We start from the raw sequence: 17,141 nt of genomic DNA, 5'->3' as shown, positions 1-17,141 counted from the left end.
TAGCAACCATCCAGAAGACCCTAGCAACTGCATAACCGCCTAGCAACCATCCAGAACACCCTAGCAACTACCCAGAACACCCTAGCAACTGCCTAGAAACCACCCTGAATACCCTAGCAACAACCGAGAATACTCTAGCCACCACATAGCAACACCCTGGCGACCACTTAGCAACCATCTAAACAGATCATCTTTTTGTAAGCATAATCTCTATGATAAGCTGATTGTTTTGAGTTGATGAAGTGTGTTGGTCAGAAAGCAGTCAAACTGTCAAGATCCCACTCAGATCTGTGACTCATTCCGATGCAACACCCACTCGTTCATCACATGACTTCCTGCTAACACACATCTCGCCTTCCTAACACACACACTGACGAGAAGAGCAGAGAGAAGTCTTCTGTCCGTCTGTGTGTGTGTGTGTGTGTGTGTGTGTGTGTGTAGGGCCTCGGCACACTGACGGCTGATGACGATGGAGAGAGAAGCCAGGATACCAAACTTCCACAGACTCCTATCAGGTGAAGAGATGTGTGTGTGTGTGTGTGTGTGTGTGTGTGTGTGTGTGTGTGTGTGTGTGTGTGTGTGTGTGTGTGTGTGTGTGTGTGTGTGTGTGTGTGACAGACTTCATCAGCATTATCACTGATCATATGATCATATATCATGGCTGTACGTTTGAATCCTTCAGCGTTTCATCAAACTCTTGACTTCCTTCTTCTGTGGTTTGTTTGCAGAAATGCTCCACACCTCTTTGTTCTTTCTCACGTCAATAAATAGACGACACCAAAACGGCTTTAAACAACAACTTTCATATTAGAATACAGTATTACTGTGTCTGAACGTGTGTGTGTGTGTGTGTCTCGTTTTCCAGCACAAATATCTCACATTTAACAAATCAAGATCAAAATGACGAGATCGCAGGACATGTTTACTGAAAAAAACATCAAAATTTTGCAATGATATTGCAATAAAAATTCTTTCTTTGCATTCTTTCATGTTGCAATAAAAATGCTGCATATTATTTCATATTGCAATAAAAAATGTCGCATATTCTTGGATATTGCAGTAAAAATGCTGCATATTCTTGGATATTGCAATAAAAATGCTGAATATTCTTGGATATTGCAATAAAAATGCTGCATATTCTTGGATATTACAATAAAAATGTTGCATATTTTTTCATGTTGCAATAAAAATGCTGCATATTATTTCATATTGCAATAAAAATGTCGCATGTTCTTTCATGTTGCAATAAAAATGCTGCATATTCTTTCATGTTGCAATAAAAATGCTGCATATTATTTCATATTGCAGTAAAAATGCTGCATATTATTTCATATTGCAGTAAAAATGCTGCATATTCTTGGATATAGCAAAAAAAAGTTGCGTATTCTTTCATATTGCAAAAAAAATGCTGCATATTCTTTCATATTGCAATAAAAATGCTGCATATTATTTCATAATGCAATAAAAATGCTGCATATTCTTGGATATTGCAATAAAAATGCTGCATATTCTTGGATATTGCAATAAAAATGCTGCATATTCTTGGATATTGCAATAAAAATTCTGCATATTATTTCATATTGCAATAAAAATGCTGCATATTATTTCATATTGCAGTAAAAATGTTGAATATTCTTGGATAATGCAATAAAAATGCTGCATATTATTTCATATTGAAATAAAAACTTTGCATATTTTCCACTGGCAGATATTTGTTGTTTTAAGCACAAACTCACTTCATTTTGCTGATGTAATATCTCAGTCCGTTCTCTGCTCCAGTATATGTGTCCTGATTTATGAATGTTCAGATGTTTGTGCTGGAGAAGAGGAAGAGCATCATATTTATGCAGTGTTGTAAATAAAACAAAGATTATTTCAGTCTCTCCACTTCAGAATGTTATATTAAATGTGTTTTTTCCTGAGTGAGGTGTTTTTGTGATGATCATAAGCTGATGCTGATGTGTGTGTGTGTGTGTGTGTGTGTGTGTGTGTGTGTGTGTGTGTGTGTGTGTGTGTGTGTGTGTGTGTGTGTGTGTGTGTGTGTGTGTGCACAGAGGAGAGCTGCAGCTCAGATCTGTCCAGTGACTCGTGTGAGTATTATCAGACTGAGATATTCGGGCTCCTGCCGAGCTCACAGGCTCATCGGGTCACACATGATCTGGATGAGAACTCCCGCCCGGACAGAGTGTCCTGGAGCCCCAGCGTCCCGCTCAGAGCTCTACCCGTCTGTCTGCAGGACCGGAGAGACATCAGGTGACTGAGAGACTTAAGCCCTATTCACAGGGGATTAGTTGTATCTGGACCTCGTGTGATTTAGAAATGACTCCCCCACGTCTGAATTTTGCGCGGCGCATTCGCACAGGATAAGCAAGCCTGTGATTTAACTCATATTTTACTCTTGGATATTGCAATAAAAATGCTGCATATTATTTCATATTGCAATAAAAATGTTGCATTTTCTTGGATATTGCAATAAAAATGCTGCATATTATTTCATATTGCAATAAAAATGCTGCATATTATTTCATATTGCAATAAAAATGCTGCATATTATTTCATATTGCAATAAAAATGCTGCATATTCTTGGATAATGCAATAAAAATGCTGCATATTATTTCATATTGCAATAAAAATGCTGCATATTCTTGGATAATGCAATAAAAATGCTGCATATTATTTCATATTGCAATAAAAATGCTGCATATTATTTCATATTGCAATAAAAATGCTGCATATTATTTCATATTGCAATAAAAATGCTGCATATTCTTGGATAATGCCATAAAAATGCTGCATATTATTTCATATTGCAATAAAAATGTTTTGATTTTTACTCAAATTTAGGCTACTGACTTTCTCCCGGATATGATGTTAAGACTTGTAAATGTTTTTTCGTTATAGATATAGCTGTTTGAAATTATAAACAGTTGTATCGATATCATTTTGATTGTTTTATAGTAATAAAAATAATTTAGTTCAGTTAGAGAACAGACGCTATAATTAAAAACTTAACTGAGCAATAATAACAATACAAGGCGGAAGATTCAGTTTAAAATAAAAATAAAAATTATATTCAAAGTAGGGCTGTCAAAAGATTAATCGCATCCAAAATAAAAGTTTGTGTTTACATAATATATGTATGTGTACTCTGTTAATTATTATTTATATATAAATACACACACAAGCATGTATATATTTAAGAAAAAAAGATTGTTTTTTATATATAAAACATTTATGTTTATATATATTATAGATTATATAAATGTATATACAGTATATACATGCAAATATTTCTTAAATATATACATGCTTGTGTGTGTATTTATATATAAATAATAATTAACAGAGTACACACACATATATTATGTAAACTTTTATTTTGGATGCGATTAATCGCGATTAATCTTTTGACAGCCCTAATTCAAAGCTAAATGTAAAAGCGCACATTTAAGCGAGTTTGTCATTGTATTGTTTTTTTCTTGTGTTTTACATTAAGAATAATATTAAACACACCATTTAAGCAATTTACTCCCAAATTGCTCATTCTAAAGTGAAAGTATAATCCGCGCGGCAGCTCGTGAATTCATAACGGTGCGCATTATATGCAGCCATAGAGCATTCTTCGTGAAAGATAACGATAAAAATGCGCACAGGAAACAAAAACCTTGCAAAAATGATATACGATCCGCCTAATCCCGGCCAGATCACAGATGCCGATTCGCACGGGATGGTATCACAGGACCTCGGTGTTTGGTAAAATATGGAAGGTCATTTTCATTTCCCCCGCAAATATTTTTTGTATTTGTACATATTACAGACATTGCCGATTCGCACAGGATTAAGATCACAGACATTCTCTGCAATTATTACAGAGGGTCCACAGATAATACTAATCCCGTGCGAATAGGGCTAAAGACTCGTTCTGTTCATAGATCGAGTGATTAACACACAGACACGTCGCCATCTAGTGGCCAGTTTCAGAGTTTTCTTTGTGCCAATCAGGGAGCGGCAGAACCTGCAGGGACGCAGCTTTGGCTACTGGGACTCATGGAGGCGGAGCCAGCAAACCGCGAGGCGGCGCTTAAAGGAGCATGTGGGCGGCGCCCTGTCAGGACTGTTGCCATGGAGACACACGCTTCATAAGATCGAAGGTGACTGTTGGGTGTGTTGATGTGCAGGTGAGTGGATGATGTCAGAGCGGTTAACCGAATCGGGTCTGGTCTACAGGTCGGTTTGGGGTCGGGGTGAAGGCGTACTTCCTGTTCCTGCGGTACCTGCTGGGTCTGAACCTGCTGTACAGCGTCATCATCGCCGGATCGGTGCTGACGCCAACACTGGTGTTCAGGAACACCTCAGGTATGAGCGGTGGGAGCGGCTCTTAAAGGCGCAGTACGCGATTTCTGAGAACCACTACTGAAAGTGGAACAGACCGAGCACCAAAACACACTTGTAGCCTATCAGTAGTATGGGGCGTGTCCGTTCATTAGGGGGAGGTGCTTGTGTTGCACAGTGTAGCCAATTAGCAGTAAGGGGCGTGTCCGTTAATTAGGGGGAGGTGCTTGTGTTGCACAGCGTAGCCTATCAGCAGTAAGGGGTGTGTCGGTTCATTAGGGGGAGGTGCTTGTGTAGCACAGTGTAGCCCATTAGCAGTAAGGGGCGTGTCGTTCATTAGGGGGAGGTGCTTGTGTTGCACAGCATAGGCAATTAGCAGTAAGGGGCGTGTCTATTCATTAGGGGGAGGTGCTTGTGTTGCACAGCGTAGCCAATTAGCAGTAAGGGGCGTGTCCGTTCATTAGGGGGAGGTGCCTGTGTATCACAACCTAGTCAAACAGCAGTAAGGGGCGTGTCCATTCATTAGGGGGAGGTGCCTGTGTATCACAACCTAGTCAAACAGCAGTAAGGGGCGTGTCCATTCATTAGGGGGAGGTGCCTGTGTTGCACAGCATAGGCAATCAGCAGTAAGGGGCGTGTCCATTCATTAGGGGGAGGTGCCTGTGTTGCATGGCGTAGCCAATCAGCAGTAAGGGGAGTTTCTATTCATTAGGGGGAGGTGCCTGTGTTGCATGGCGTAGCCAATCAGCAGTAAGAGGCGTGTCCATTCATTAGGGGGAGGTGCCTGTGTTGCACAGCATAGGCAATCAGCAGTAAGGGGAGTTTCTATTCATTAGGGGGAGGTGCCTGTGTTGCATGGCGTAGCCAATCAGCAGTAAGTGGCATATCTATTCATCAGGGGGAGGTGCCTGTGTTGCATGGCGTAGCCAATCAGCAGTAAGTGGTATATCTATTCATTAGGGGGAGGTGCCTGTATTGCACACTGTAGCCTATTAGCAGTAAGGGGTGTGTCCATTCATTAGGGGGAGGTGCCTGTGTTGCACACCGCAGCCAATCAGCAGTAAGGGGCGTGTCCACTCACTGGGGGGGGGGGTCTGTGTTGCATATCATATTTGTGAATTTGGGGGGGCGGAGCTATGACGATAGGGGTGTGATCTTTTGGGTAGGGGCGTGTTTGTTTTGGTGATTTCAAATACCAACAGCGTTTCTCAGAAATCACTTACTGCACCTTTAAATTCTCAAGCTCTTTAAAGCAGGATGGATTCTGATTGGCTGTCAATGTTTTTATCATCAGCAGGAAGAAATCATTCTGAATGTGATTCCAATGATATTGTTTCTCTGATTTTTAGAACTATATCTTTATCGCTTTTATCGCTTTATCGCCATCTTTACAGTTATTGGGTTTGGTGTTAAACATGATGCACTAAAACTAATCTAATATGTCAAATCATTTTTGTGTGATTTTTTTTAGGTCAATCCAAGATTCATAGCCTTGGATATAAAGACCTTTTTGTCGGATCAGTAAGTCATTCTCTGATGGTCGCTCTCTAATTTACACACTGACCATCATTTTCATATTTTATTTAATCAACTCATTCACCATCATTGAAAACGTCTAAGGTTACGTATGTAACCTCTGTTCCCTGAGAACAGGGAACGAGCGCTGCGTCTAGCTGACGCTATGGGGGGAACGCCCTCGGCGTGACTGGTGTCTGAAGCTACTATTGAATCACGGCAAAGTCTTTGACCGACGTCAGCCCATGACGTCATCAACGTGCGACCCGGAAGTATAAAAGGGCGCCGTGCCAACACATACACATCTTCTCGTCTGAAGGGACTGTATGGCAGATAGGCCCTGAAGCATGGCAACGCGACGCAGCGCTCGTTCCCTGTTCTCAGGGAACAGAGGTTACATACGTAACCTTAGACGTTCCCTTTCGAAAGGGAACTCTCGCTGCGTCTAGCTGACGCTATGGGGAACGATATACCAACACCGCCATGCTGAGGGGAGTGTCTGCCATTGGCAGTGACAACTGTCAACTCAAGTAATTCATAGAAAAAACCTGAGCGATTCCCCCTCAGGTCCTGGGCTGACAGTGACAGCACTCCCTACGGTCATAGCCCAAGCTATACAACTAAACGGAACCCTAACGCACTGCGTGGAGTTCCATCTAGACAGCTCGAAGGCCCGGGACCACTACTTCCAAAGAAGGGGTCCCTTCAAGGGAATGTGGCTAGGGGACCCGAAGGAACCCCAGCCAGTCACTACTCGGGAAATGTTCTCCCGAGTGCCACCAGGGAGGCCTGACCTGGTGCCCTAAGTGTTATGGACACTTCGGTTTAGCCAACCCTGTCTGTTCAAACAGAGCCTCTGGATGGTGCCCAAGGGGCGTCCAAGCTAAGGGACTGAAACACAGGCAGTCTTACTTAGCCCGGAACTCAGAGACGGGTTATCCAAGAGAGCAACACTCAGCGTAGTGCTTTTCAACCCTTGCTATCGAGGGGAGTCTGCCTGCTCAAATCAAGGATCTACCAGGTGCTTGTGTTTCAAAGCAGTAGGGAGGCCGAAAGGGCCTTAATGACTGATCTAACAGGGAGGCCTCATGAGAGGCCTACGACCGTCTGACCAGGCTCAGGCGGCTGAGCACTCATAGACGACCCTCATTGAGGGGAGCAGCTGAGCCTGCCTGGCGAGTAACCTCCAGCTGTAGGCCCAACTACCACAAGTTCTCACAGAGAACTGGTAATCAAAGTGCCTAGCTCAGGAACTTCAACTTCAAGGAGGCCCTGTGGGCCTACTACTTGATAGCGGGTATTCCAGGGAGGCCTATAGAGGCCTACTACCTAACCGCAAGCCATGCTGGAAACCCAAGCATCCAGGCTCGGGACTCCGTCCTCAGGGAGGCCTTAGTGAGGCCTACTACCTGACAGCAATACCGCCTGCTGAGGTTACCCTTGTTTTCTCAAGGAGGCCTAATGGAGGCCTACTACTTGACAGTCAAGCTACGCAGGCTAGTCGGGCATCCTGTTTAAGGAACCCGTCCTCAAGGGAGGCCTATTAAGGCCTACTACCTGATAACCAGCCTTTAGGGAGGCCTGGAGAGGCCTACTACCTGATTGCAATACGTGCCAAATGACTGGGTCCCAGGAACACCTCAGGGAGGCCTGATGGGGCCTACTACCTCGTTCGAGTGACCACCATCTGGGACTCGACAGTCAAGCTACGCAGGCTTTTCGAGCATCCTGATTAAAGGGGCTATATGCGTTTTTCTGAAATTTAAACTCGCGACTGACACTTGTGGCCAAAAAACAGAACTGCTCTCATTTTCTGCTCGCTCTCGCAGCGGTGGTGACGTCACATCCGCAGACAGCGCGGGAAAAGACGACCCGCCAGAAAATAGGAAAAATAGGAGACAGGCTTATAGGTGCACCCACTGTGAGCGGACAAGGTGTCAGTATGCTCATCAGGAGATGTTTGAGTCATAAATGGTAAAATAAAAAGGCTATTGTTACGTTTATTTTGGGGAAAAAGTTGCATATAGCCCCTTTAAGGAACTCGCCCTCAAGGGAGGCCTATTAAGGCCTACTACCTGATAAGCAGCCTTCAGGGAGGCCTGGAGAGGCCTGCTACCTGTATGCAATGCGTGCTAACTGTTTTCAGATGACTGGACCCCAGGAACACCTTAGGGAGGCCTGATGGGGCCTACTACCTTGTTCGAGTCAGGGAGGCCTATTAAGGCCTAGAATTAACAGCAGGCTCTCAGGGAGGCCTGATGAGGCCTACAACCTGCCTCTGAGAGTGACCACAATCCGGGAACTCACCCTCAGGAAAGCCTAGTAAGGTCTTAGAGTTAACAGCAGGCCTTTCAGGGAGGCCTGATGAAGCCTACAACCTGCTTCTGGTAGTGATCACAACCTGAGAGCTCACCCTCAAGGAGGCCTAGTAAGGCCTTACACCTACCAGCGGGCCTTCGGGGAGGCCTGATGAGGCCTACAACCTGATAGCCTCCAGGCTAGCTGTCCTGATGCGCACATCGGTACATACCTCCAGTGAGGCCTGTTTGAGGCCTTCCAACTGATAATGCGCCTTGTTCAAGAGGCCTACTGAGGCCTACAATTGACAGCCGACCTTCAGGAGAGCGTATTCACCCCTATTTAACCTGATAGCCAGCTAGGCTAGTAGTACCTTGATGCTTAAGCATTGTCACCTGCCTTACAAGAGGCCTGATAAGGCCTACCACTATCACCGTTATTCTTGAGAACGGTGCAATCCTTCCTGCTAACTGGGACAGCCATATTTGAAAAATGTGGGTTGTAGTAATATTAGACCCAACGGCTCGTTTTCATGGAGGCCTGCTGAGGCCTAACACATGATAGCTACCCATTACAATGGGGACCCGTTCCAGGGAGGCTTGTAGAAACCTACAAGCTGTACGAGTTTCGCAAAAACGAGAAATAACTGCCAGACAAACAAACTGACTGCTATTAAACCCAACGACTCTCAATGAGAGGAGGCCTCTGATCTAAGTACAACACAAAAGGTGACGGTGCCTCAGCAACGCGCCTCCTTTACCCACATACCAACTGACGCCGTAGCGCTCAGTCGTAACAGAGACAAACTAATCCAACCTGCAGTGGCTTAGGGGACCGAAGACACATAATAACCCTAGGCGGTAGACAACCACTACATTCTAACAGAAAAGTGTGCTACCGCCTAGTAATCCGCAAACATTTCAAAGAAAAGAGCGGCGGCCTAACAATACTCTCAAATGAGAGGAGGCCCATCTTCTGATAACCATAAGCGGTGGCCTATCTGGCGCCATCTTGACCAACCAGGGAAAGCCAACACACGCTCACACACATAGCCCAGATAATGGTGCTGTGTTGAAGCCTAACTAAGCAGGGGAAAGACAGTTCTCTCTGATGAATACCCAACTCTATACAGGAACCTGGGGTCTGTAAGAAATACATATTTTTAGTATAACATACAAAAAAGACCACTCTCACCTGCAGCATGCTGAGCGAAGACTCATTGTGCAGTTCTCACCACCATGTTCTACCGCCCATGAATGCCTGAAAGGGGCGTTCTCACTTTCCGGGCGGGCCATCAGAACATAGTACTACTCATCATAGGCCCGCCTCAGGCCTGATGTAAGAAGCGCCTGGGTAAAAAGTCATAAAAAGACATAGAAAGGAAAAAGGAGAGGGCTATGATGTAACCGCCCTCAAGGGAAGTGACCCATTACCAACGCCTTCGTTGGGAACGTTTGTCCTGGATTACCTCCCTTAAATCCTTTTTCCCCCCGCGGGAGTCCCGTCTCCTCTGTGCCCTGCTCCTCCAAGGAGGGGGGGCACGAGAGGAGACGCTAGCCCTCTGGTCCTGCCTACGGTCCTCAGACCGTGAAGGACCAGGTCCCGCCTGCCTGGGTGGGGGCGCGGATCTCAGCGGTATGCATGTTTTAAATGCCGCTGAGCGCGCCTTCGCCTCCCTGAACTTTCCAACCACCGCCTCCACGGAGGTGCCGAAAAGCTCAGTAGGCGAAACCGGTGAATCGAGGAGAAAACCCTTTTCTTTCTCCCCGATATCAGCCAGGCCCAACCACAGATGCCTCTCCGTAACCACCATAGCCGCCATAGAGCGGCCGATAGCAGCAGCAGTCTGCTTGGTGGCCCGGAGAGACAGATCTGTGGTGCGGCGCAGCTCAGCAACCGCCTCAGGGGACAGCCCGGCCCCCTGGTCGAGATCCTCCAGCAGGTCCGCCTGGTACGCCTGCAACACCGCCATCGTGTGCAGGGTCGCACCAGCCTGACCTGCTGCCGCGTATGCCCTGCCATTCAACCGCGAGGTAGTTTTCAGCGGTTTGGATGGCAGAGATGGAGCTCTCAGTGTCGACACCTGCCCAGAGACGAGATAGTTCGCAAACGTCTCGTCTATGGGAGGCATCGACACATACCCGTGCTTACCCACTCCCTCGACATCAGCAAAGCTTGCCCGCTGATGTCGGTGAATGCGGGCAGAGAACGGGTTCTTCCATGCCGCCTGGACCTCAGTATGGAGGTCCGGTAGGAATGGAAGGCTCATCTGAGGTGCTGGTGTATGACCGGGGAGAAATCGATCGTCGAGCCGTCCACGAGCGACCTCTCCCCCAGCGCGCCGCCAGGGCAGCCTCAGCCTGTCCGTGGCGCGCTCCATAGCATCCAGTAACTCGGTATACGCGGGACAGGGTGGCTGAGAGGGTCCAGGCAGGTCCTGGTCGCTCTCATCATCCTCCTCAGCCATCTCCTGCCCGTCCCGAAGAGCACCCGCTGCAGGTCTCGGCGGAGAACCATCGTTCTCCACATCGACCTGCAGGTCGCTCTCGTCAGCCGTTTGATCGTCCGAGAGTACCACACCTCTCTCCAGACGATCAGCGAGCTCCATCTGGGAACCCCATGAAGTGCGCCGCCTCTCCGCCTCAGCGCGAGCGGAACTCACATCAGCAGCCCCAGATGTTGCACCCTCTTCCCTCGAGAAGAGGGCCAGACGAGAACGGAGCGTTCTAACTGGAAATTGCTCACAGTTTGCACAGGCAGCTCCCTCGAGAACTGCCTGTGCATGCTCTTCGCCCAGGCAATAAACGCACAGAGAATGTGTGTCTCCCGGTGTCAGAAATCTCTGACACGGGTCAACACACTTTCTAAAGCTCTGCCTCTTCTCTGTGCGTTTCATCCTTTTCCTAGTTTAGTAATACTTTACCAGATCTGCAGATACCGCTTCAAACAAACAGTCCCTGAAGACGAAAAAGATGTGTATGTGTTGGCACGGCGCCCTTTTATACTTCCGGGTCGCACGTTGATGACGTCATGGGCTGACGTCGGTCAAAGACTTTGCCGTGATTCGATAGTAGCTTCAGACACCAGTCACGCCGAGGGCGTTCCCCCCATAGCGTCAGCTAGACGCAGCGAGAGTTCCCTTTCGAAAGGGAACTCACTCTCTATGTGTAAACACAGTTTTGATTCTATTGCTATTGACTTTTCACGATTTATGTGTTTATTTGAGTGTGAACAAGGTCACTGTCTTATTTTTTTCAGCTGCATGCTCCTTTTCTCTCTCTAAACACACTCTCTCTCTTCTGTTCTGGGTCGGTTCTCTGTGTTTTCCAGGGTGTTCTTGAAAACTCTCCGGTGTTTCACAGTTTCTACACTCGCGGGTCTCTTAATTTAAAGTGTTTAAACACTCCAATCCTCTTTCTACTTGGCATGACCTCTGTCCTCTTCCTCAGCATCATCATGGTGGTCCGCAGGTCAGATCCTTTACCCCTGAGCTATTAAACCAATGTTCCTGGTTCAGTAGAAGTTACAGATGGAGATTTCAGGAGAAGCATGTGTTTGCTGCTCTTGACCACTAAGTGGCGCTATACCCATATACTGTATCAGCATCATGTCTAATACTACAGAAAATCACAGTTATTGAGCTGGGAACATTCATATGGCCACATGTATTTGTGGGATCATTTCTCATTTGATTTGTAGTGAATGGCTTCATTAATGTGGACCCCATAAAGGGACACGGTGATGGGAAAAATATGAGACACATGGAAAAATTACATTTCAATGCTTTTGCATTCACTCGCAAAACTTTAGTGTTCCCAGTGAACCTTCAAGTTCGCTCACAAATGTTTTGAGAATGCTAAATATTATAAAATAATTATAATACACAAACACAAACTTTCTTGGTAGACTTAAAAAGTGTTGCAAACAAATCTAAAGTTTCTCGGTAGAATTAAAAAGTTTTGTAAGTGAACATTAATTTTCTCGGTAGAATTAAAAAGTTTTGTAAGTGAACGTAAAGCTTCTCGGTAGAATTAAAAAGTTTTGTAAGTGAACGTAAAGTTTCTCGGTAGGATAAAACATTTTTGTAAGTGAACGTAAAGTTTGTCGTTAAGATAAAAAAGTTTTGTAAGTGAACGTAAAGTTTCTTGGTAGGATAAAAAAGTTTTGTAAGTGAACATAAAGTTTCTCGGTAGAATTAAAACGTTTTGTAAGTGAACATTAATTTTCTTGGTAGGATAAAAAGTTTTGCAAATGAACGTAAAGTTTCGCGGTATAATTAAAAAGTTTTGTAGGTGAACGTAAAGTTTCTCGATATAATTAAAAGGTTTTGTAAGTGAACGTAAAGTTTCTCGGTAGGATAAAAAAGTTTTGCAAATTAACGTAAAGTTTCTCTTTAAGATAAAAAAGTTTTGTAAGTGAACGCAAAGTTTCTCGGTAGGATAAAAAAGTTTTGCAAATTAACGTAAAGTTTCTCGGTAGGATAAAAAAGTTTTGTAAGTGAACAGTAATTTTCTCGGTAGAATTAAAAAGTTTTGTAAGTGAACGTAAAGTTTCTCGGTAGGATGAAAAAGTTTTGTAAGTGAACGTAAAGTTTCTCGGTAGGATGAAAAAGTTTTGTAAGTGAACGTAAAGTTTCTCGGTAGAATTAAAAAGTTTTGTAAGTGAACGTAAAGCTTCTCAGTAGAATTAAAAAGTTTTGTTAGTGAACATTAATTTTCTCTGTAGAATTAAAACGTTTTGTAAGTGGATGTAAAGTTTCTCGGTAGAATTACAGTTTTTCTCAGTCGCTTTGGTACATTTCTCGAATCATCCTCGACATTTGCAAAACAGTAAGTCCATTTCTCAAAACAATTCGTACAAATAGCAAAACACCATGGATTGCCTGCAAAAGCCAGTCTCTTGCTCAAAATCCTCAGTTCATCTCTCAAAAGTAAATATCTGTGTCAATGAACATGTCAGTGCCATCAGAATGACAAGTCCTTGTGTCATTGTGTATGAATAACACAGTCAAATTGCTTAGTCATGCTGTCAATATAATTGTACTATGGAGGGACGTTGTGATGTAAATATGGCTAAAATTTTGATGACAATTATTGTAAATTGTAGGTTACACCTTAGTGTATGTGGGAGTTTGAATGCAAGAGACTGGACAAGATTCACATTTATGCTTTTACTATTTGTACTGTAATTTGTTGACAGACCATGTCATTGCGATACAGAAAGGAAAAGACAGCACTGCATAGCACAAAGAAAAAAAAACCCAGAAAAACAAAAGTAGAAATGTGAACGTCTAACGGAAATGTATAGAAATATGCTTGACATTTTATGACAACTTGTTCAACCATTTTGCATGTAAAGACTTATGCTATGAACTAATGCCTAAATGTTGTGGGGGGCGAGGCTATTCAACAGAGAAACAATATAATACATTTTGATCAACATGACATAAGCAACTGATAATGTAGGAAACAGCAGAGAATTGTACATAATCATTTGCATGGATGTACACAAGCATTTGCAACTTGTTAAAAGAAATGAGAATCTGCTTTTTTGATGTGCAGAAGTGACACAATGATGTGAAGATTGAACAGGTAGCTTTGAGAATTTCAATTCTGATCTGAGAAATGTACCAAAGCGACGGAGAAAAACTGTAAAATATTTTGTAAGTGAACGTAAAGTTTCTCAATAGAATTAAAAAGTTTTGTAAGTGAACGTACATTTTCTTGGTAGGATAAAAAGTTTTGCAAATGAACGTAAAGTTTCTCGGTAGGATAAAAAAGTTTTGTAAGTGAATGTAAAGTTTCTCAGTAGAATTAAAACGTTTTGTAAGTGAACATTAATTTTCTCGGTAGAATTAAAAAGATTTTGTAAGTGAACGTAAAGTTTCTCGGTAGAATTACAAAGTTTTGTAAGTGAACGTAAAGTTTCTCAATAGAATTAAAAAGTTTTGTAAGTGAACGTAAAGTTTGTCGTTAAGATAACAAAGTTTTGTAAGTGAACGTAAAGTTTCTCGGTAGAATTAAAAAGTTTTGTAAGTGAACGTAAAGTTTCTCAATAGAATTAAAAAGTTTTGTAAGTGAACGTACATTTTCTTGGTAGAATGAAAAAGTTTTGCGAACGAACGTAAAGTTTCTCGTTATGATGATAAAGTTTTGCAAGCGAACGTAAAGTTTCTCGGTAGAATGAAAAAGTTTTGCAAGCAAATGTAAAATTTCTCTGCAAAGTTATAATAATACAAATTTCTCAGTGAAGCGCAAAAGTTTCTCTGGGAGCGTAAAAGATTTGTGAGCGAACACAAAAGTTTCAATGAAGTCGAATTGTTCCCCCAACCCCATCGCCGTGTCCCTGTAGGGCCTCAGTGTCCCCTGATGTCCCCTGATGTCCCCTGATGTCCCCTGATGTCCCCTGTGCTGCTCTCTTTCAGGACGGTGGTGGGCTACAAACACTCATGGCTCACTGGAAACCGCTTCAGTTCCAACATGAGCTACAAGGTTTTCTGTGGGTGGGATTTCTGCATCCAGGACTCTCAAGCAGCATCACTGAAACAGAACTTCATCAGGAACGAACTGAAGGTGAGAAATCAACATGTATCTGGGGTTCAGACACAGGAACAGTATTCCCATTGCCTGGATGACCTCTGACCTCTGCTCCAGATGGATCTAGAAGAGCAGACGTTTCACGAAAGAGTCCAGCGGCGATCGCTCAGACACTGGGTCCAGCTCATCCTCCTGCGGGTCTTTCTGAACTTCCTTGTGCTGGTTCTTCTGGGAAGCGCATTCGCTCTGATCCATTACGCCATCGTCGTGTCACGAAATGAGGTACTGTACATGTATAAAGGTCAAACGAATAATTAAAGAGGTCATATTATGCACTTAGATGTTGTTTCCTGGCTTGAGTGTTGATTATCTCCTCATATTCTCCACTGTTGCGGCTCCTCTCTTCTCAGTCTGTCAGTAACGCTCTGTTAACTTCCTGTCTCTTCTGAAAAGCATACTGTGCTCTGATTGGTCGGCTGGAGCAGTGTATTGTGATTGGTCAATCGCTTCCAGCATGTTTGGTTCCTAATTATTGATGCTCTCCCTTTCCAGAATAAGCATCTTCATTGGACCGTGTCTCTGATGGTTGAGTATCTTCCTCCGATCACAATGGCGACGATAAACTACGTGTTGCCGCACATCTTCAGCAAGATCTCGGAGTTTGAAGATTACTCACTCACCATCCAGCTCAACCTCACCCTAATCAGGTCAGACAGGTCATGCACTTTGACCTCTGGTATGTGTTCCTGTGGTATTAAATATGGCAATATCTCAACTACTTGATTATTTTTATTTAATTGCAAAATGTAAATTATCGCCCAGCTCTTTTTATGATGTTGAATATATATATAACCATGTCCAGCTTTATCCGCATATATACAGCATATTCAAATAAAGCAATACTATATGTTTGACTGTTAAAGCTCCACTGTGTGATATTTTCCGCCATCTAGCGGTTAAAAGGTATATGACCATCCAGTGAATATTAGTTTCTCTTCCTCTCAATTCCGATTTCATTTTAACTCCTACGGTGGCCGATTTAGTCCAAGATTAATATGGCTTCCAGTTCCACCTCGTCCACATTGGACACGGAGCCATCGAGTGTTAAAACGCCAAAGGCGAAGCTTGAATTTACGGGAATGTCCCTCTTTGGCTAATGTACTTTCAAGATGGAGGGGCAACATGGCGACCGGCATTCGAACCCTCACCCGTATGTATTTTCAATGGCATATTATAAACATACGAGAATACTTTATTACTTGAAAGAAGTAAATATACATTAATGAGCACATATATTTTTGAAAGAACTAAGTGTTTTTAGCTAAGAATAAACTAAAAAGTTACACAGTGTAGCTTTAATATCGTTGCAAAATGTAAACTATATTATCGTCCAGCTCTAATCTCCTACATGCAACTGTAAGATATTATAAACATTATTCTCATGATATTCTGTAACGCTGGTTTGAAACGATGTCTATTGTGAATATTACAGGAGTATTTTCCTGAAGTTGGCGTCTTTGGGCATCTATCTGTTATTCCTCATCAAACAAATTACAGAAAAATACAAGGTTTGTTAACATGGGAAAATCAATGAGATATCTTTCATTTCTCAGTTGTTTCTCCTAGACAACAATGAGACTACATGATAGGCAAACGTTTGCTAAAGTCTGTTGAACTGTGCTCAGACTTGCGATCCCAAAGGCCAAGACTGCGGAGAGAACGCGTTTGGGAAGGAGATGTACAAACTCACCGTCTTCAACCTCCTGGAGTGCTTCTTCAATGCATTTTGTGTGGCTTACCCAAGAGTGTGAGTTACTCGTACTTTACTGAACCAAATATTTACACTTCAGGTTAATATTAGTTAGCATTTCAATAATTTAACCACACATTTGCTTGTTCACGGTCCTCTGATGTCGGTTAAAGCTCACATGACATGCAGCGAAACAAAATAGTTAATGTTTTTTGTAATTGCTTTATTTAGATTTTCGAGTGCAAAAGTTTTATGATCGAACGCAAAGTTTCTCGAAACGCAAAAGTTTTATGATCGAACACAAAGTTTCTCGGAACGCAAAAGTTTTATGAGCGAATGCAAAGTTTCTCGGAACGCAAAAGTTTTATGAGCGAACACAAAGTTTCTCGGAACGCAAAAGTTTTATGAGTGAACGCAAAGTTTCTCAGAACGCAAAAGTTTTATGAGTGAACGCAAAGTTTCTCGGAACGCAAAAGTTTTATGAGCGAACGCAAAGTTTCTCGGAACGCAAAAGTTTTATGAGCGAACGCAAAGTTTCTCGGAACGCAAAAGTTTTATGAGCGAACGCAAAGTTTCTCGGAAGGCAAAAGTTTTATGATCGAACACAAAGTTTCTCAGAACGCAAAAGTTTTATGAGCGAACGCAAAGTTTCTCGGAAGGCAAAAGTTTTATGATCGAACACAAAGTTTCTCAGAACGCAAAAGTTTTA

General features: G+C 43.3%; 1 protein-coding gene across 1 annotated transcript in view; it reads left to right on the top strand.

Moving 5' to 3' along the window:
- Positions 1-360: 360 nt before the first annotated feature.
- The window catches only part of tmc8 (transmembrane channel-like 8), a 31,696-nt gene continuing 14,915 nt past the window's right edge, over positions 361-17,141 (top strand). The window contains exons 1-11 of the mRNA XM_079845313.1: positions 361-515; positions 2,055-2,253; positions 4,004-4,152; positions 4,229-4,357; positions 5,805-5,854; positions 11,477-11,616; positions 14,571-14,718; positions 14,800-14,964; positions 15,235-15,389; positions 16,175-16,250; positions 16,368-16,489. Coding sequence (XP_079701439.1) covers positions 464-515; positions 2,055-2,253; positions 4,004-4,152; positions 4,229-4,357; positions 5,805-5,854; positions 11,477-11,616; positions 14,571-14,718; positions 14,800-14,964; positions 15,235-15,389; positions 16,175-16,250; positions 16,368-16,489 — 1,385 coding nt within the window. The 5' untranslated portion in view covers positions 361-463. The remainder of the gene's footprint in view (positions 516-2,054; positions 2,254-4,003; positions 4,153-4,228; positions 4,358-5,804; positions 5,855-11,476; positions 11,617-14,570; positions 14,719-14,799; positions 14,965-15,234; positions 15,390-16,174; positions 16,251-16,367; positions 16,490-17,141) is intronic.

This window comes from Gobio gobio (genome assembly GCF_949357685.1).
Source record: "Gobio gobio genome assembly, chromosome: 19".
NCBI lineage: Eukaryota > Metazoa > Chordata > Actinopteri > Cypriniformes > Gobionidae > Gobio > Gobio gobio.
This window is presented reverse-complemented; position numbering and strand designations above follow the sequence as displayed.